A 21,544-nucleotide genomic window follows, 5' to 3' on the forward strand; every position below is an offset into this window, starting at 1 on the left:
TTTCTTTTTTTAAAGCATCAGCTCTTCAAACTGAGGCATTTTCAAGCAAGGTGTCAAACCTCTTAAGCGCTCTAATAAAGCAGAGGTGATTTGTAAGCACAAACCAAACTTGAGTTTGAGTGTAAATAATTTTATTAACATTCAATTCTTCATCAGCCAAACTGCTAAATGACCCGATTAATAAATTCCTACACACGAAACTGACAAAAATAGAAACAGATTCATCTTAAATGTGGATTAAGAAGGTAAATCGTGCCAGCTGTAGCATGAAAGGGTTAATTATGTGCATCAACCAGTACGCCGAGAGGGGGAAAAAAGCTAACATTTTAAAAAGGCATTAACATGACTCCTACCTGCTGAGCTAAATTAGTTAGTGGTGACGTGTGTTAAAGTGAGGGAACAGAGTGGTTTTAAGGTTATGACAGTTTCAAATACTTCCCTCTTTTCTTGTGTGAACCCAGATATAGATGCTGTATACATTTGTTTCTATATACAGTAAAACGTCTTTTAAAAAAAACACAAGGGGGGTAAAAATACTAGCAATCAAAGCTCTGTGTGTAACCAACACTATGCAGAATGCACCAACTCAGAGACCCCCCCTCCAAAAAAGTAGTCCCACTCCACTTCCACGCTAACTTTGCTTAGCTTGCAACACTTCCCTGAGTCCCGCCCGAAGGTTTCTGCATGCTGCGATGAAGGAGGAGGGTTCAGGAGAGAGACCCACTTTCCACCTTCATCCACATGTTTGAATTATTGACAAAATATATTTTAAATTTCAAACAGGCTGACACTGCACAGTAACCTCACATCACATGGCCCCGCTGACTCCCACTGTAGTCGGGGACAGTGATGCCACGGGGGTCCTTTATAAGAGGTGTTAACGTGGGAGGGAAAGCAGATGTTCTGCCACAGTCACTAACACGAGGATGGTAATTCTGTGTTTATTACCCCTGTGACATCACTGCCCGGCTCTTTAGCAATAAAGATATTTCAAAAGTTAAAAAAATAAATCACCAAAATCTGCCCTCTGCCCCAGCTGGTTCCCTTTGTAGTCACAGTATGAATTTTTAATATTTCCTCACTTCATTCATCAATGAAAATATCTTCACTTTCTCCAAAAGCCATAGAAAAGTTTGCAATACAAAAACACCTCCACTGTCCCACACTCAGCTTCCTCTTCAGTACCCACAGAGTGGAGAGAGCTTCTCAGAGCTTGCTGCCGATTTCAGCGCTGCCTCGACCCCCACAGGTGAAAAAGTCAGCTGCCTTTGTTGGCACCTATAGAGAAATGCTACAACTTTAAGACTCATACTCAAAATACTTCATTTGCTATTCTGTCTTCAACACTACAGTGCTCTCCTTCAGGCTTTGCTGGACAATCTCGGTTCTTTTTAAACGGGTTATTCACAGGACACGTCAGGAAGAGCGGTCCATCGCATCCGCTCATGTGCTGAAGATCAAGAAGGGAATTTGGCAACTGCAAAACCTCAGGCCGAGCCAGGCGCGCCACAGGCTGCAGGTGGAGGGAAAAAAGTGACCATCGAGTCTCCGCTGTAGACTGTGACGGCTCTTTCCTCGAATGCTGAGCTGAAGGGCCGATAACAGATGAACACAAAGACCTCAAAGACGGACGTTTCAGTTTGAGCTCTTGAAATCAGAACCATCAGCTCCAAGGCCGACCCCACGCCACACTGTGCCCACTTTGTGTCTCCACATCGGAGGAAACGACATGTTTCCAAAGGGGTTCCAGAAGAAGACAATAGAGAATTTGTTCTTCCAGCAGGAGGAACCACAACAAGTGTTTTTAACGTTGGATTCTGTGTCTGGAGTAAGACTTTCATCCCAGCTTGTGCCAGGTAAACAAGAGAGTGCAGAGTGCTGGCAGGGGGCTCCACTGTGGGCTGATGGGAGATGTTTGTGGTCCAGCACTGAAATCCAATCCATCACGACCACCTGAGCCCCTCCCTGTAATACTGAAATAAACAAATACATAATTACAAGCAAATTCACAATAAATCGGCTCAACTAACAAACCAAACACACAACACATTGAGCTCCATGAAGCTAACTCCTAATTCAGAACAAGCTAATGACTTAGTCACACAAGGAAAAAAATGAATTAAAAAATAAATACTGAACAGCAGCCGTCTCACATCCACAAAAGAAGAAAAGATTTCCAAATGTTTACTTATGTAATGTTTCTGTCTGTGTACACCGCAACACGTGATTTTCAATGATTTATCAGTTATTTGCTGTAATATCTGAAACAGACTGCAACTGAATGGGGTCAAGTTGGCAATTACATGCAGTGTAACACCGTCTTATGGCAACATTTACAGCAGTTTTCAGTCACACTGTTAGTACGACTGACAATCTTGCTTTGCACAAAAAACAAAAAAAAACCTGAAGTCATATTTATTTATTTTGGGAGGGGTGACGACAGATGTTGAGTTTCCTTTGTCAAATCTGTGCAAAGATATTTTTTGAGCACCACAAGAGGGAAGCAGAGACTTAAAATAAATACTATCCTGTCATAAATAATAAGCTTATAATCTAAATCAAGTAAACGAGCTCTTATTTGTGAAACCCCAGTGTCTTAAGGAAACCCGCTGAGGACACTCGTGTTGGTCACAGCTGCAGAAAATCTGATTGATGTGAAGTAAAAGTTGCAAATGTTTGAAATAATAACCAGAACAGTGAGGAAAAAAGAAAAAAGTTCATGAGCCCGTTCCGTGTACTTTATAATGACAGTAACCAAAAATACTGAGCTACAGCTTGAAGCTTCAGTGCGCCTCGGTGCAAAGGTTTTCAGCTCGACTGGCTTTCAGAGACACATAGTTTGGGTGGAAACAGTGTGGACGGCTCGTTATTGGAATGCAGCGCTCAGACAGAGCGGCTCTTTGAAGTTTGCACAGTCTGGATGCGCTCCATTAGAAACAGGTGTGTGTGTGTGTGTGTGTGTGTGTGTGTGTCCACTCGCTCTGATACCCTCACCATAGAGGTGGACGGGCTTCAAGGACTATGAGGTTAATAAACCAATGTTTCTCACCTGTTCAGTTGATGAGGATGCCAGTCGATCGTCCTTCCTCTTCTTTGATATTCTTCAGGTTATTTTCTGCCTCGTCCACACTTCTGTAGCACGGACACGCAAATTATTTATCGTCTTTGCCGATAATACATTTAATAAGTGTGTGTGTGTGTGTGTGTGTGTGTGTGTGTGTGTGTGTGTGTGTGTGTACCTACGTTAGGAAATCCCTGACGTCTTCCACGGTGAGTTCTGCTGTCGAGTCGAGGGTGAGGTCAGCACAGCTAAGGGGGGAGTCCAGTGGGGTGTCCAGGATTGGCGAGGACAAGCAGCTGGGAGGCTCTTCTGTTTGCCCTGCAAGGGACAAATCCAGAGATTCATCTACGTCCGATAGAGAGTGACAGAGAGTGACTGATTGGTCGCCCCAGAAAACAAATGATTTAAATATGGCGAACAGATTGATATTTATAAAGCACTTTACTGTATTCTGTAGACTTGTAACCACAAGCCACATCTGAACAACCGGAAACAAACCACCACCACTCTCTCCTCCAGTAACTTGCTCATTATTGTGTGTTGAGCTGGATTTTACTGTTTTCTCCTCATTAGAAATATTTGCATGTGATCAAAACATTTAAACATCTGCGCCCTGCTACACTGTCTGAAGACACTGGAGCTGCTCTGATGTGCCAAAATTGACATTGTCTTGTACAAAGACAGTAAAAATTGCCCCAATGTATCATAATCCAGGATAATGTGTTGGTGCCTGCGTGTAAAGTTCTTAATGACCTAGTCCCAGGTGAAAGGCCTGCTGGTCTCCACAGCAACCACAGTTTCCTGCTGTGGAAGGTGGTTTTGGATAGGAGAGGCGAGTGGGGCATACTGAATGGTTACCGTGGAGACCAGAGGGGGGGGACCCCTGCTAAGGCACGGTCAGGGTTGTAAGAGGTTTACAGAAAGAAGAGAGAGTGATGAAGAGGAAGAATAAGCGAGAGGAGAAAGAAAAAAAAAAGGAGAGAAGGGCAGGAGGAAGAAGTGTGTGTGTGTGTGTGTGTGTGTGTGTGTGTGTGTGTGTGTGTGTGTGTGTGTGTGTGTGTGTCCCCAGACCTACCCTCAGCCTGACCCATCTGGTTCTTGTGGGTTCCGTTGGCCTGAGGCTGCACTGTCGTACCATCGCTGTGGACACACACACAAGCATGCACCATTTACTTTGGCAGTCGATGGAATAATACAGCAATAACAATAAAATGATCATTTCTTTGGTTTCACATGAGAAATCATAATGAACAGTCACAGCTTAGTGGTTTTCAGTGTGGTGTCCAGAGACCTCCCAGGGACTTACACTGGTCCTGGGAAATGTTGCAAATCAGTAACAATGACACTGAATTTTTTAATTTTTTTTATTATTTATGATATATTTATTAGCACGTATATTCTGATAAAGGATTAATCCATATAGCCAACCCTAGTTTAACTGGATCCTCAGATCTAGAACCAAATTTCAGCAAAGAAGGATCTGCTTCCCTTTCGCCTTTTCATAACACACCCGTTAAAGTTTTGAACACACTCGCTCATAATCACAGAGTAAAAGCAGCCTGAGATTTAATGATGCTTACAATCGGAGTGTGTGTGTGTGTTACCTGGTGGGTGTGGGCTCTAATGGTCGGTCGAGCTGAACGAAGCAGAGCGGTTCAGTGAGGACCTTGGCGGAGAGAGAGAACCTCTCGTATTCTGAAGGAGAGATCAGGTAAAACCCTGCAGAGAAGAACAATTTTTTTATATTAGTGAGTGAAACCATCCTTTTAGTCATACGCTGACCTTTCTGAACATACATAGCTTTCATTTTATGTTGCCTCCACATTTAATTTAATTTTTTCCTGCACTACCTCATGTGTGTGTATATATCAGAGACAAGGAGGCAAATGTTATCGTGATGAAAATCTAAAAGCAAAAAATAATAATGAAAGAAATCCCACTCTGCTCTTTAGGTGTCTTGAAATAACTTCTTTCACTTTAAATTCAAGCATATTCTTCTCACCCTGTCCATTCCTGGTAAAGACACATGATGCAATGCCACTGATGTCTTCCTTACGGATGCAGTCATAACGCACCTGAGGACACATAAAACACAGTTATGACTCACAAAAACACATTTGAAAGCACACGCTGCTGTCAAGCTCTTGATCAAACCCTGAGGCTGCACCTGTGGTCGGAGGGCAGGAATACTAAAGAGGTGCATGTCCCCGAGGTTGGTCAGACAGACGAGTGTGTGTTCGCTGTAATCCTCCTGAGCTGTGGAGCTGAAGACCACCATGGCAACCTTCCTCACCCGACAGCCTTCATGTGCAGTCAGCTTAAACTTAGTCTTAGCGCTGACTTTGGGAAGAGAGAACACCTGGAATTAAGCAGAGGAGGAAGAAAGGTACGATTTAAAACAATATACAAGTAACAGACCACGTTTTAAGCCCAGATCCATTACAAACTTAAAAAAAATGACGATAAAAATGTAAATACAGACTTTGTGATGTTGTTTCCAGACGATACCTTGAGCTGCTCCTCCGAAGCGATCAGGACAGAGTGAGCGTTGGTCATATCAGGCGCGATGGCGAGGTCTTGAGAGGCTTCGTACGGGTCTGGTAAAGGTTTCCCCCGACCGTCCAGCACGCAGATCGACACCACAGGCGCTCTGTGCATCAGCTGAATCTCTTTACCCAGCACTGCCTCCACGCACACACTGCTCTCACTCGCACCGCCACGCTCACACACTCGCCCCGAACCCACACCGGGCACCTCCAGAGCGTAGGCGTACACACTGCCCGAGTTGGTGCCTGCCCATAGCGTGGGGCCGTGGTGTGTACCTAAGTAAGACCGAGCGTGTTGTTAGCGCGGCACAAACGATAAACGACAACCTTCCTTAGCTCAATCCTGACATTTTCTCCAACAAACAAATGCAGTTCAAACAGTTTAAGAAAAAGTGAATGAAGTAAAGACAGAGTGGAAATATGTTGAAAAGTAAGTAAACGCACCATCACGTAGAAATGTGTCTGCAAAGCAGACACACCGGACCACTCCAGAGAGCGAGTCATCTGCTGACCGCGGCTCTATCCGCCTCTGCACCGGAGCTACTTCCTCCTGCTCCGCTAGAGCAGCATTTGCCTCTTGAACCTATACACACATACAATACATAGTATAAATAGTATAGACAGTGTTCTTTTTGGACAGTTTACTCTCAGACACACAGTCTCTCACCTTGCTGGTGGGCGTAGTGATGGTGCGTTTCTTTCCTGAAACCCTACTTTTGCGGATGCGTCTGAAGCTCTGTCGTAGGGACTTCTTCAAGGACTTGACTCTTGACAGGGGACCCTCCATTGCTAAGGAGTCATTAGGGTGTAAGGTACACCTGGGAGAGCATAAAGAGCACCAGAATGAATGTAAAGACAGCGGGAAAATGGGTTAAGCAGGGACTAAGTAGATCTTCATTATGCCAAAAATACTCAGGCTTTGCCCGATAACCAAAGAATACAAATCACATGACTGTGTGCGCCTAACCTTGCCAGCACAGCATTTCGTCTGTGGTAGTCAAAAAGGCCAAAACCATGACTCGTCCCAAAGGCGATCAGGTTCCACTCGGCATGCAGTGCCACTGCCGTCACAGAGGCCGGGGGCAAGCACTGCACCACCACCAGCGGCTGAAAGCCCGGGGGGAAAGGTGCGGGTTTAGAGCGCGGTTCCAGCCTGTCGTGGCCCTTCCAGGTGAAGCCCTCCCTGTCGTACAGCAGATCAACCACTGACACGTCGACCAAGTGGTCCGAACGCTCATCACTCAGACCCAGCACGATCACCTAGAAACAGTAAAGAAACACAGTGGCTCATTTTGGGTTTTTTTTTTTTTTCAAGCAATTCAGTTTTGTTTACATATCCCCAATTCACAATAATAAAAAGAAATAAACCAACAATCACACAAGGCCCTATAAGCAAACACTTGGAAAATGACTAAAATTAGATTTCAGTTTTTCTATGATATAATTAATGAAACAAACTTACTTAATGTTGGTTTTATTTTTTTTAATAACTTGTGACAGTGTGTTTTTGATCTTCACCTGTCCGGCGGTTCCGGCCACCACCAGCTTGTTGCTGTACTTGCACAGACTTATCTTCTGGATGCCAAGCCTGGGGTCGTCACTGTAGGGGTCAAAACAGCCCACCTAAACACACACACATTGGATTTAATTCATTTGAATATAAAACCACTTTCTTGTAAGTTGTTAACATTAAACCATTTTGAATACTGTGCCTTTCTAGATGATCAAAGCAAAACTGAACTATGCAGTGAGTGACACTAAGCCACGCAAAGTTACACTGAAGATTACTTCCCACACACTTCAAGTTCATCATAAATATCCCCATGGAAAAGTGCTAGGAAGTGAGCTGCAAATCAGTTAATGAAATGTACCTATGTCAGAAATTATCTTATAAACTCTACCTGACTTCACAAGCAGACCTTTTTTGGAAACTTGTAAAAACTGCATCATCAGTGTAAAACATTTTGTCTTAATGGCCCAATTACAAATTTAGTTTAATGCCAAAATGCCCTCCTGATGGTTTCCTCCTCCTTTAAAGGCCTCTCTCCTCTTACTATCAACCAAATGCCAGGACAGTCCCTACTTTACCCTGACAGTCTCTGCAAATGCGCATTAATCTGTCCGTCACACACGCACACAGTAGGAATCCCTCTCACATTGGAGTTTTGTCTTAGCAAAACAAGGAGTAAGAGAAGCTTGTCACACACACACAGCAGAAAGAGTGGGATGATGGGTCTGGTTTTCATTACAGAGGAGAAAAAAGGGAAAGGCTCTTCATCCCATATGAGGGCCACATTCCTGAACATGCAGCTCTGTTACCACAGGATACACGAGGAGATGTGTTTGTAAGGCAGTTAAAGAGCGAAGAGGAAGAAAAGAAGTGAGCAGAAGGAACTTGCCATTCTGTCTATCAGCATGTACAAATACTTCATCTATTTTCTACTGGTGTGATGCCTCTATTTTTTTTCTCCATTCATATCAAATCCCAGATATAATGTGCTCTTATCCTGATCACATGCCCGAGCACTGAGAAACATTTCTGACTGTAGAAACCGTTTCTTTAAAATCTCCCGTCTCCGTTTCCTGACTAATGAAGCCAAACAGCTCAGCTAGATTCCCCTTGACACAAAATTCTGCCTCCAGACTGTGAATCACTTCATTTGAATGTATTTCTGCACAGAAAACTGTCCATTAAACCAGAAACAGACTGCGGTTTACGCTGGAGTCGAGTTTTAATAAGAGGAACAATGGGGTGGGTCAGTCTCAAATCCAAACACATGAAAACAATCAGAAAATTAGGGCCACAGATGCAGCATTACAGGGCTGCATGTGTGCGAAAGACAGATTGCTTTTATTCCCTCAGCTTGTAAAACCAGACCCTGTGTCTGAACTCTGAGGAGAGACTTATATTTATGTCCATTTCACCTCCTTTCGTGAAAAGCCTCATTGCTTCTCACCTTCCTGAACGGAGGCCATTCTTCCTCCTCTTGCTGCATATCGGGGTCGTTGCTGGGGTCCTGCGGGTCATCGCTAGGGTCGCAGTCGGTGTGGAAGACGTTGGCTGTGCTGAGTTTGTACAGCGGAGTGAGGGCGACACCCGAAGCATCCCAGAATCGCACCGTGCCATCCTCATGGCTGTAATCACAACAGATTTAAAATAAATAACAATCACAGAAAATTCAACAACTGCTCCCTTTAACAGCCATCTATAACAGCTAGTGACCAGTTTAAACTATTAGTCTATTATGTCCAGCTAGTCAGGTGCCATGTTCAAAGTGATGTTGGTGCATCAAGACAGCAATAAAAAGGCAATAAGATAGCAGATTCACCTGATTCCATCAGTTTATGACTGAATGGGATCACGTGATAATGTGGCGATTGACTGGGAAAAACTGGCATAGAAATGACTACATAAGTTGCCGTGTTCATACAGAGACAATCAAATCATGGGTCAGTCATACTGCAGTAAAAATTAGATGGCAACCTCATTATCACTAGTGAAAAAAATAAAATAAAATAAAAAAATAAAAATCAGTGTCTGCTCAATGACTGAATTTGTTCCACTTTTACTGGCTGGATACGTAGTTGCTAGTTTTCAGGTTGCCTGCTATGGCAGTTGAAGCACTCGTGGTCTGACGTGAATCGATTGGAATCACTCTCAGACTGACTGGCAAAAGTTTGCAAATAATCACCATCTAATTTATAAATGCAGACAGACTGTCAACACATTACAATCAGTCAGAGAAAATCCTCCACACGTAGTGGTACAGTTGTTGCAGAATAACACAAGCACTCAGTAACTTGCTTTTATATATGAAAATAACCAAAATACAACCAGCTGGCAACTGGCTGAGTCGAGTACCCTGCAGCAAAGCAGCGCAGCCCAGACGAGTTGCGCTCATTAATCAAATTGATCGCAACATGTTGGCAATCCTTCCGTGCTTGTAAATTGGTCAGCATTTATTTGATTGCCTTCACCGAACTGTATGAGAGTGACTGCAGTCAGTCCCAGTCAGAGCATGATGGTTTGCAGACATGTTATTTCTCAACGACCTGTGCAACCACATTGCAATCCAAAAAAGTTACCCAGAGGTTGAGAGTGTTGCAAGCTCAACCTCTGCATGACCAGCTGGTCACTATGCTAAACAAACTTGTAAGTAATAATTTCCTTTTTAATTCTGAATTTTAGGTCGCTATATAAAATGTTTAATAGATACACTAACCAATTTATCCACTACCCACTTCAACAGTTATTTATACTCTTAGCTAGCTATTCAAACCTGTCACTTTCTGACCATCAAGTTTTTAAAATCATATAAGTGTTTATCTGCTGCAATCCATTGCTTTTAGTTAACTCATCTTTGGTGATGGAAACAAGTTCCTGTACTTTAAACAATGGAGAGAAACACAAAGGACAAAGAAAGAGAAAAACAAGGATAACATCAGTCAGTTTGTTGCTAACAAAACTAACAGCGGCATCAAAATTCTCCTCCTGCTTTCACGCTATTCTCAGTTTTCAAATTGTCTTTAAACCACTTCTATTACATAACTCTTTTTATTGCACTTTAGGCCAATGCAAGCTCTGTCAAGTGTGCGGTTGGCAACACCAACAGTTTCACGGGATTTCCCCTTCACCATTTTTTTTGAATGCAGGATATCCTTTCTTCACGCTGCTTTTAGTGACCTAATCTTACTAGAAAGCATCAGATTTACGTTATGGGAAAAAACAAGAGACCTGAATTCATTTGCAGGGTAGACATGTGCAAAGAGTGTATGTGTGTGTGCGTGTGTGTGTGTGTAAATACCCTGTCAATAGCAGTTCTTGTTGTTTAGGTGGAGGTGCCAGATTTTTCCCCCCACATATCGGCCAGCTCTGTACACACAAACAATAAATAAATAATCATTCTGAACCAAGCTAGGACTCATCATTTTTCACATCAACATATTTTCTCATGAACTCGTCTTAAAAGTTAGAGCAGAAAAATGTACCATAGAGATTCACACTCTCATAAAGGATCTGCCAATCTGATTTGGCCTCACATAGACAAACAAAGAGCCATGATGAAGAGCGTAACAGCTGTGTGTCCGTGTGTGTTGCTAATCTCCCACTGATCGCACAACCGATCTAAGCCACAGAGCTTTTGAAAAGCCTTTAACTGTCTACACCTGCTCTTAAAGCTCACACACTACCAGTGGCTCATGGTTACATTCCTGATTGTTTCCTCTTCTCATTGCTGGGCTGAGAGCCTGTGACTTATTACTTCCATTTACATGCAAATAGCCTCCTCTGATCAATTTACAACTGTTCTTGCCTTTGAGATTTGAAACAAGCAATTTTAATATAAATCCAAGTAAAACGTCAGCTGATGGGTCAGACTTTGTCTAAGGTGTTTTCAGGTTAAGCCTCTTATGAGGATCTCGGATTTCCTGCGACTGAATATCCCGTACTGCCATGTATAAACCAATTTGCTAAATAATCCTGTCATTCACAGTGCCAATGAGCTTCTTACCCTGTGTGTGTGCTGCCGGCTTTGCTGTGCTTTGCCAGCGTTGACCAGCCTCTCCCAGAGTTTAGGAGGGACGCTGGAGATGTGGCAGGAGCAGGTGATGGCTGACGAGTGAAGAGGAGCAAGATAGGGAGTGGGCATAGAGGGCCATCCGGGGGTCTGGAGGTCAATTACAACCAGTTCTTCTTCTAGTAACACCACTACAGCAGATGGCTCATCAAACTCTATAAGAAGAAAAGATCACACAGGGGATAAAGGATTGATACTCGTGAAAATGTTACCTTACATACACCATCTTTAACACAGGTCAGATTCTGACCTCTCTCTTGCTCCACACTGTGGACGGTGAAGAAATCAATCACTCGAGATGTGAAATCGAGGGTGACGTGATCTTTGTCCTGTTGGATCGTTAGACAGTGGCGGTCACCATAACTGGCTCTGGGCATCCCTCCACTGTATAAAAGCACTGGAGAACTACAGTGAGAAACACAGATTAGCTACTTTTCTACCGCACAATTTTCACTCTGCATCACTGCATTCTTTTACATTAACTTGCAAACAAAAAGTTAACTTCTCTCTTTATTATGTTTTAATAGTATTTTTCTCACCACAGATAATAGTTACATGATGTGGTAAATTATACCTTTTAGATTTACAAAACTAGGAAAATAATCAGCAATTGCATAAATATAGGGATGCAAAAGAAAAGACCAATAAAAATAAAATGAAAATGAATCTGAGAAAACAGTCATAAGTGAAAATTCGCCAGCGCTGATTCCAAATGACCTGTTTGATAGAAGGACTCAAACACACTTTAACAGGAAGGTTGCAAAACGAGGTTTAACACTCACCCTGCTTGTGTTGTCCTCCAAAGGATTTTGCTGATGGCTTTACAGGGAAATGGACCTGTGATAGACAATTACAAAAGAAAGAAGAAAAAGAAGACTATTAAAAGCTACCAGAGATCCTTTTTAGTCCAAGAGAGGGCAAATGAAAGGGGCCGTCTGTTAGACAGCACTCAGGGTACTCCACGGGAATATTAAATAATTTACAGCCAACACAGGCAGAAACCGTGTACGCACTAGTAGTGGTCTGTTCTTAACATAGTATCAAATCTTAAGCAGCAAAACCATTACAGAATCCACCACAACTCTAGGAAGCTGTAACACTTTCCAGGAAGGGTTCTTCCGAGTTCATAACTGTAATAGAAGTACAAGTTCAGCATTCACACCCAAAGTAATTTAGGTGCGAAGTTCTCTCAGGTTCTCTTTAAAGTGAAGTTTTAGTCCATTTTATTTCAATGCTTCTGTTACTACAGGAAAAATAAAAGGGTAAGCATGAAAAGTCTCTATATGGTTTGTGGCTCTTCATCTATTCTCTACACGTCTGCAGCGTGGTAGAGAGAATTAACTAAGATGCAGAACAGAGTTTTATCACGTTAGAGCTCATTACTGAACAAAAGTTAAATGCTTTAGAAATGTTTATGATCATGAAAGAAATGTAAAATGACAGGTAAAAAGATTCTGAAAACAATTTGCATGACTGGGAAAAATGCATCTAACACAGCCTGTGTGTGGAGCCACAGCGAGCTCTCAGCTGAAGCACTTATTCTCATCACTGTGGAGTCCACTGTCCATCACTGGTTCCACTCTGTCCTCCAGACCTGAGAATGTTTCACTCCTACACTTGAAATGCAAATGTGTGGAGTGTGTGACATGTGATGTATGCATGTGTGCATTTCTCACCGTAGGGGATAGTGGAGGACACTGGCTGGTGATTGCAGGTGCTGCCACTGGTAACAGCCCAAACTGAATAGCCTCCATCGTTATGGGAACAGACAAATAAGTTTCCAGAGCGTTCCCATACCAGACTCTCCAGTTGCTGGGGGGAGGGTCATAGACACACAGTCATCACTGCAGGTCATCTAGCTATAACATCACCCTGAAAACTGGGAGCAAGAACAATGAGCACCAACTGTAACAGGTACCTGTTTGCCCAGGAAGAGCTGCTCAGCGTGACGAATGCTCAGATCCCACAGGACCACCAGGCCTCGGCTGTAGCCAATCAGAATCTTCCCTGACTGTTGAGGGTGTTCCTGAAGAGCTTCCACCGGCCCCAGAGATTTCCCACATCTGTAGTCATCTGGCAGACTGGGAAAATGAAAACAAACATTATCCATTATCCCACATCTGTAGCTTCCCGCTTTACTGTGATCCACACGGCTGTAAATTACATTTATCTACACATCCTGACGAGGTCAGACATCTGTCTGATGAAACAATTATCCAATGACACGAGAGATACCAGAGGACAGAGTCACCTGGTTCCATGCGAGAGAAATTCTGTGTTTTGGTTACACTGTACAGACACAGTAAACAGCTGAGTTTGAAAAACAAAACAACAACAACTACATCCTCAAACTGGTTTAGTGTTTGTTATCATCTGAAATTATGGTGTGTGGAGGGAGAGGGTAAATAATGCAGTACACATACGGCGCAACAGAGTTTCGGAAACAGTGCAAGGAGATTATACAAAATGTTGAAGTCACTGCAGCAAATACACAAAGCTGTTCTTTGCACCGAAACACCCCAAAGCAAAAGTGCTAAAACATGTATAATCAGCACAGAGCAAAGACCCAAGTTGCTGAAGTTTGAGAACAAGACATTTCTCTGAGCCAGAGCAGGAATGTAGAGCAGGACACACCCTTGAGATGTCAGAGGATTCCCTCAGCGAAGGAAGAAGAAAGGAGACGAAACAGCCAAGACAGAGAGAGAAAATGAAGTGATAAAGAAAGAAAGTACTGCAGCTTTATGGACTTTAATGCAGATGAAACAAGGATCAATGAACAGCAGCGCCGGGTGAAGCGTACACCCCATATATAACTTCTGTCTGCTGTTGTAGGCTTCACTGAGGAAGATCCTCTCCGGAAGCACAGCGGCAGAAACATTCCCAACAAAGCATTCCATTGTCTCTGTCGCCCTGTTCATAAGTATTTTTAGGGAATCCAGCATCCTGCCATAGAGTCCTAGAGATGATCCTGTGTACGCTTGTGTGTGTGTGTGTGTGTGTGTGTGTGTGTGTGTGTGTGTGTGTGTGTGTGTGTGTGTGTGTGTGTGTGTGTGTGTGTGTGTGTTGAAACACTTCCCCAACCGGAATACTGTGTTTTGGCATTTGGTACAAAGCTTTACTGTCTAAAACCTCCCCTCCTTTGCACACACACACACACACGCACGCACGCACGCACGCACGCACGCACGCACGCACGCACGCACGCACGCCTTATCGGCGCCCTCGTTAGGCTTCAGTTCTGCTTACTTCCCTCGACAAGCCTGGTTAATGAGGGGTTTGGCCAAGCAGTCACACAGTCACAGCAGAATGAAAAAGAAACAACAGTAGTACTGATACACAGCCAGTGTGGCAGCACAGCAAAGCTCAAGCACGAACCACAAAGTAGTCTGTGGTATGTAGGGAGGCAAAAAAAAAAAAAATCACGTTTGTTTTCTGTCAGATATCATACAACATTCTGCATTTCCTTTCTTCTATGATAACAATTGAATTCCTTTACGTGCGTGATGATCGGTGTTTGTGCTCCACTCTCACTGTGTTTTGTTCTAGTTCACTGCTGAGCTCTCACATCACTGCTTGCCACAGTGAGGCTCCACCATCATTAAGGGGGAGGGGGTAAAAACACCTTACAAATAACAGCCCTGAAGTAACATAGCCGTCTTTCAGGTGTCTGTATATCTAGTTAACACTGCTTTGTTAGCAAGTTCCTTTGCAGCCTTTACAACTGATATCATGGTGCAACCCCCAGTCTGAAACAAGGCGTTTTTAGCTTTTCTTTAAGGCCACCCTTCCTCTAAACCTTTCTAATTCTAATGGTTGGCTGCTATTAGCATAGAGAAGGTTTTCATCAGCAGGTGGTTGGAGCTACTGTGCTCACAGCCACAGCCTGAGAGGACCAATATTAACGTTATTCCCCTCACTCTGATATCTTAGACAAAAGAAGAAAAAAAAAAACCCACAAAAATGAGGCTCAACTTTGGCCATATTTAATACCACTGTAATAATATTATATTATATAAACCACTGTCATAATATGGCAGAAAATGAAGAATTAAAGCTGAAAACCCTCACACATAATTAAAGAAGGTTTTCTAATCTGCACTGGTTTAAAACAAACAAACAAAAAATCCATTATGTGACATTACCTTTGTTCAAATGAACTCTACACACACAAACCTCCTATGTGAAAACAAAAGCGCTGAAGGGAAAAAACACACGTACATTTTTAATAAGCTTCACAGAACATGTCTGTTAAAAAACTGTGCAAGTGAGTTACCGGAACAAAGCCAAAATTAGGTAATAGGCTGCTTTGTTAGGTCAACTTTACTGTCATGACTGATTTGATCATTTTATTCTGCAAGTAAAAGCAGCCATATCTTCATTTTTAGTGCTCCTCACTCACACTACGGTGTGTAATTATTTTTGACTTGTCGGTTTTTTTGGGTTTTTTTTAAAAGCTAAATAAATTAATATATAAAACATCTGACAGCGTTTAATGGAGCCTGAACCCAGTGAACCTGACCTGCCTGCTGCTGCTAGGGTCAGTGGGGATATTTGTATCCGCATGTGTGTGAGCTGCTCAGCTGGAGCTGTGAGTGGAGGAAGCTGAAGTGTTTAATGTTTACAGGAACGCTCACTGTGATGGAGGACGGAGAAGAGTGGAGAACAAGGATGGTGAAGAAAAGTCAAAAGATTTAAGCATGTGAAGCTATTTACAAGGATAATTTCATATTCTCTAATAAATATCTGCAAAATAAAAAATATAACCCTTCCACATGTGTTGACAGTTAGACAATAAGGCTATGTATTCCATTCCAATATCAGCTTAGCTGCTGTATCCACCAGATTCTTTTGTTTAACAGTGTAAGTTAACAAAAAAAGACACAGATTTATTGCTTGATCTGTACTTGGGTTGTCTCTTTGTTCATGTTTTTTTGTATTAATTCCTTTTGTGTAACAATCTCACCTGTGTGTGATCTGATCCTGGAGCAGTGTCTGGTTATCTTTCAGCGAGAGGCTGGGCACCTCTAGGAAGTAGACGCCTCCTCCCTCTGTTCCAACGCAGAGGAGGTCACATGACTTCAGCAAGAGGAGGACAGTCACCCGAGTGGCACTGAGAGAAAGGAAATTAGGAAAATTTATGATACTCAAAATTCTAACAGGCACAACCAACAACAAGTTGGGGTGTGAAAGAAGGCGAGACATGATTACAGACTTTCAAAAGTTCCCAATTTTCATTCAGGTTTCTGTAAAGAGGACTCTTGTGTACCTGCAGCTCTCGATGCCAGGTCTGCCGGGCAGATTGTAGGTGTTCACTTCCTGTAGAGAAACCACGCCCTCTTTCTTAACCCCACCGACCTCTCTCAGGGGTCCGGCCACCAGCTCCCACAGGTGGATTGTGTTGTCATCCAACAGTGACAGCAGACGACCCTTGGGAGAAAAGAATTAATATATGATGTGTGCCATGACTCACTGCCGAAACCTTAACTTAATTTTTAATGTTTTGGAGGGGTTTTTTTTTTTTTAACATTTTTAAACATTCAGGAGAAAATTGAGCTCACCTGTCCAGGCAGGAAGTGGATTTGTGTGACAGCAGTGGTGTCATTGTGCAGACCTGTGAACTCCACACCAGGCGCCCCATAGCTGCAGGTATCCCGTTAAAGAAATACACAACTTGGCATTCAGACATTTAGACTGGCATGAGCAGTGGGCTAAAGTTAAGATGTCACAAAGCAGCATACTTATTGTCTAGAGCTACAGACACGGAGGGGAAAAAAAAAAAGATTGGAAGGAGGGAATCTCTGTTCTTCTGTATAATTTGTGTCCACTACTCCCTTTAAAGAGAAGATTCACTGCAAATCAATAAATGTTTGGAACAATGGTCCTTCATCCCTCCAGAGACGTGCACTGAGGCTGTTCTGGCTGCACACCTTACCAAGACACTTCATATACTACAAGTTTCCACCTTAATCCAAACTAAACTTTCTGCTTCCACCAGTCAGTAAAGTTGCATTTTACCTCTTTGTCATTCCAGGCTTGGCTTTTTCCATGTATAATGTTTTCTTTTAGACCAGGAGTGTCAAACATATTGCCAGGGGGTCCCGGCTGCTCCTGGTCTTTCAAAAATATGGTCATTTCAAACGGAGGAGGATAAAATTTGAACCTTTAACGGCAATTTCATCAGTCTTACAATCGTCTTGCTGACAAAGACATAACCCATGGCGTGTCATTGCATAAAAGACAAATTGTCATCATTTTATTTTTCGTGTTCAAACTCATAGAAAATCAGAAAAGTACATTTTTTCAGTATCCTGAGATATCACATTATAGAGAAGATGCCTCTGGCCACAGCTGGTGCAGCAAGACATAATATAATTTCTGCAGGCAAAAAACTTGCATGAATTATTAGACACTGAGTGGTCTCAGCAGAGAGACGGGCAAAAGCACATTTTATTTTTTAAGTCAATGGCTAGTTATACACAAGAAGAACACTCCTAAAACAAAGCTTGAGAGGTTTAAAAACATAAACCTGGATATATCTGCCTCTCTGTCACATGCCCAAATTAACATTCCTGTTTAAAATATCATTCTTTTACTCCTTCCCATTTCCCTGCACATCAGTATAACACTGCACCAAGCGTGGCGCCAACTCTGCCAGGGCAAGCAATTAGACTCCCATCATGGTTTAAAAATATGCATGACTGGTACGGAACACCAGTGCTGTTAAAAGCAGATAACCAAACTGTGGATATTTTTAGTTTTTCAGAAAGGTCACGAGATAGAGGGGACCATAACATAGTCGTCTGTGTCCTCCTGTCTGTTTAGATGCATATATTCTGTAACAAAATTCAGCGTCCTCAGATACTACAAGACAATGTGAATACACAAAACAATCACGGCACAAAAAAAAAAAAAAAAAGATGCACGTACACACCAGCAGGCAGAGGGGAGTACCTTAAAGTATCTCACTTTATTTAAAAAAAACTAAACAAACAAACAAAACTAGTGAGTAAGAGGACAGAGTGCTATAATTCTGAGCTGTAAACTAGACGCACACAGTTTAGGTGTAATAGAGGGGTGGAATTAGAACACTATAACAAAGCTCATAGCAATTATCAAAACCAGATGACGCAGATGCCTGAAACCACCACTGTGTACATATATGTACGTCTGAGCGTGTGTGTAATCAGCGGCAATCTCCGCAGTCACCCCTTTGTTAGCCCAGGAAATGAAGCCGAGCTGATAAAATAAAGATTACTCTCAAGATCTGTGACGACAACTGCACTAAATAGGACTAAATTGTGAGTTAGCGCGCATACACACACACTCCTCACTAGAAGCTGCACACATATACACACACACGTGGTGCTTGGAAGCAATATCGACACACTTCAGCACACTGCTTACATAAGCCTGTAGGAATGTGGATTAAAAATGCAGAAAAATAAGAGGAAATCTGGGGAGTGCATGTTTGTATTCTACTGTGTGCACAGCGGGTTTTCTACATTCCTGTTTTATCTGAGGAAAAAGAAAAGATCAATATTATAATTACATTAATTTATACGTTTCTTTCCCTCACTTCCTATTCCCAGGACTCCAAATCCCCATAGTCAGGAATTTGTTAAGAAAGTCACAGATATTCGATCATCATCATTCTCACTGCTTTACTGCTCTACTGTCAGACGAGGGGGTGCAAAAAACAAACAAAACAAAAACAAAAAAAATCCTCCTACAGCTTTCATAACTGTAAGTTCCATCCTCTTGTTTATGGAAGCTGTCTTCTTCCATCAGGAAGAACTTAAATCCCTTTTTTTCATTCCCTCACGACGCCGATCCCCCGGAGACCAAGCTGGGTGTTATACTGGCATTCCTGAGTGCTGTCACTTCCTGTCCCTGTGTTTTATACACGGCAGTAACAAGTCTCAGACAGCTGGAGGTGGAGGTGTGAGGAGGGCTTTCATTTGTGGGTCATGAACTGCCAGTGCAGATTTTTTTTTTTTTTTTTTAAGCCAAAGCTGTGAGTCAATTTGTGCGTGGCACAACAGCATGTGTGCTAAAATATTAAAAGGACTGAATTGCTGCATTACAACATCTGTGTTAAAAGCAGATTCAATGAGCAGCGTAGGCATCACGATCTAAAGAGGAGCAATAATGGCAAAAAGGTACAGAACCGCATTACCGCCAATGGGGAGAGGAAAAAAAATAATAACTTGAAATTTAAAGTTAGCTCTCCCAATCAGGAAGGTCTATGAAGATATGTCATCTCCTTGCCATCTGGAAGCAGGTAACAAGGAGGTGGCTGACAGTATTCGCTGCCCAACAGTTTGACATGAACACACTCATCCTGGTCTTTGTTCACGTTCACTGGTAGCTCTCTGATGCTTTTGAGTGTGCATGCTGCTCCATCTGCTTTCCTTTGTGAAGCTTCCGGATTGAATTTTGTGTTAGCTCCGTCAATCTTACTAAATTAAACTTGTGAGATACCCAAATTTTAAGTTATGGATGGCATTTTGTTCCCCTCCAGCAGCAGAAATAAGCTTCCACAGAAAGGTAAATTACCGAGGGACAAATTAAAAGTGCTCTGTTGTAACTTAAAGGTAAAAGTGAAAAAGCCGACAGGAGAATAAGTGAACGGAGAAAAATCACAGCTGTGTGGGAAAGATGAGAGGGACTGAAAAACAGACAGACAGCAGCGGTTTGTGCATATATTCCAGCTATGTCATGGTGACCACAGCTCATTCATCACAAATCTCGCAGCTCCCACACATTTAGGTTGGCTACGCAAAAACGAGTGCAAAGAAAGCTGTCAGCACATTGAGGGGGGAAAAAAAAAAAAAAAAAAAAAGAAGACCACTAATATTTAGGACTCTGTCAGAGACTTGACTTTTGGCTGGTCTGTAGCAGCTCAGACAGAAACCAGCCCAACACCACATAACCAGGAATAAAAACGTTTATCAATCAGGAGCAGTTAGAAAAATATATAAGTAAAAATGTGTACACACACACACACACACACACTTCCTGCTCCTGGTGTGTCAGCAGACAGCTGGTAGAGGGATTCCCAGGGATGATGTCACCCTGTTGCTTTGACCTCATTAAAAGTTTATGTGCATGTCTGAATTAAGCTCCCTCCCCCAAGAGGTCTGCTCATTGGCCAATAATACAAGCCCCCAAAAGCTGTGGGGTCATAATAAGTGAGTAAATGTGTCACCCTTCCTGCCTCTACAACTATGTGCCTGTGCTCACAGCTTTGTCATCTTCATTCCAGTAAACTCTGATTAATGACGAAACTTAAAATAAACATTAAGAAGTTTTAGCATAAGAGTCTACAGGCATGGTGGCACCTCTGAGTACTAGCCAAAAGCTAACAGGCTCACAATTTCTGATGTCTAGCAGGTATAATGTTCACCATGATCATAGTCTTACTTTAGCCTGTTAACATGCAAATGTTTGTCAAGAAGCACAAACCACAAGTGTGACTAAGGCTGATTGGGAATGTCGTTAGATTATTATTCAGAAGAGCTGGACCATTAAAATGTTGAGAAATCGCACTTAAAAAACAAAAAAAAACAAAGCACTGACGGTAAAAACAAAACAAAAAAAACAGGTGAGCTGAAAAGAAAATATTAAAAACCTACATATATTATTGATTTCAATAAAAGTTTCTTTAAAATGTGTTTGAATTCAATTTCCCCATCAACTCTAGTCCTGATCCCTTCAGAAGCATCAGGTAATTTGATATCCAATACCTTCATTTCCAGCAAGACAAAAGATAAAGCAATGCCAACAGGAATAAAGTGATCAGAGGGGAACTGATTAAACATTTATAGGAATAATGTACACACACACACACACACACACACACACACACACACACACACACACAGAAGGCTCACTAGATATCCCTGGAGCTGCAGTGTTGATCCTCAAATGGTTTTGTATTCTGGGAAGCACAAATGTGCTCAACAGATCGAAGACATGGCAATCTGCCCATTATACGCACACATTTTATTTTTATACCCATGACTTGATATTGATGCTGATACACAAATAAGTAGGATTGTAATAAAATATGTAAGGATTTATCCTCTGGGGACCAGGAACATGTGCTGTAAAAGGTAATTTGGAAAGTGCTTCCTTTATCATGTACAAAATACGCTTCTGAGGCTCAGCTCTTTACCTCCTGAAAGCTCTTTTTTGAAATGAGCAGCATCAGAAGTTGGTGAGGGTGGTCTCTGCTTATGGAGGTACCCTTGGAAAACCTGAACCATGTCTTTATTGATCTATTACTGAGGTGTCAAAGCTTGTCATTAAGAGTACAGGTGGAGGACATCAAACGGCATCTTTATGGAGGAAAGAGTTAA

General features: G+C 42.3%; 1 protein-coding gene across 2 annotated transcripts in view; it reads right to left on the reverse strand.

Annotated features, from left to right (window-relative positions):
• Positions 1 to 114: 114 nt before the first annotated feature.
• Positions 115 to 21,544, reverse strand: part of llgl1 (LLGL scribble cell polarity complex component 1) — a 34,776-nt gene continuing 13,346 nt past the window's right edge. The window contains exons 3-24 of one of the 2 annotated variants that reach the window (XM_082529795.1): positions 16,742 to 16,823; positions 16,450 to 16,610; positions 16,147 to 16,293; positions 13,102 to 13,264; positions 12,860 to 12,995; positions 11,966 to 12,020; positions 11,434 to 11,588; positions 11,118 to 11,338; positions 10,413 to 10,480; positions 8,565 to 8,742; positions 7,126 to 7,230; positions 6,575 to 6,867; positions 6,275 to 6,425; positions 6,052 to 6,190; positions 5,570 to 5,883; positions 5,229 to 5,420; positions 5,064 to 5,136; positions 4,666 to 4,780; positions 4,137 to 4,201; positions 3,244 to 3,379; positions 3,050 to 3,129; positions 115 to 1,973 (exon numbers count right to left, since the gene is read on the reverse strand). In XM_082529795.1, the coding sequence (XP_082385921.1) occupies positions 3,054 to 3,129; positions 3,244 to 3,379; positions 4,137 to 4,201; positions 4,666 to 4,780; positions 5,064 to 5,136; positions 5,229 to 5,420; positions 5,570 to 5,883; positions 6,052 to 6,190; positions 6,275 to 6,425; positions 6,575 to 6,867; positions 7,126 to 7,230; positions 8,565 to 8,742; positions 10,413 to 10,480; positions 11,118 to 11,338; positions 11,434 to 11,588; positions 11,966 to 12,020; positions 12,860 to 12,995; positions 13,102 to 13,264; positions 16,147 to 16,293; positions 16,450 to 16,610; positions 16,742 to 16,823 (3,025 nt within the window). In that variant the 3' untranslated portion in view covers positions 115 to 1,973; positions 3,050 to 3,053. Of the gene's footprint in view, positions 1,974 to 3,049; positions 3,133 to 3,243; positions 3,380 to 4,136; positions 4,202 to 4,665; positions 4,781 to 5,063; positions 5,137 to 5,228; positions 5,421 to 5,569; positions 5,884 to 6,051; positions 6,191 to 6,274; positions 6,426 to 6,574; positions 6,868 to 7,125; positions 7,231 to 8,564; positions 8,743 to 10,412; positions 10,481 to 11,117; positions 11,339 to 11,433; positions 11,589 to 11,965; positions 12,021 to 12,859; positions 12,996 to 13,101; positions 13,265 to 16,146; positions 16,294 to 16,449; positions 16,611 to 16,741; positions 16,824 to 21,544 lie in introns of both variants that reach the window. The other variant, XM_082529794.1, reaches the window with a different exon arrangement.

Source organism: Aulonocara stuartgranti (genome assembly GCF_965226115.1).
Source record: "Aulonocara stuartgranti genome assembly, chromosome: 4".
Taxonomy (NCBI): Eukaryota; Metazoa; Chordata; class Actinopteri; order Cichliformes; family Cichlidae; genus Aulonocara; species Aulonocara stuartgranti.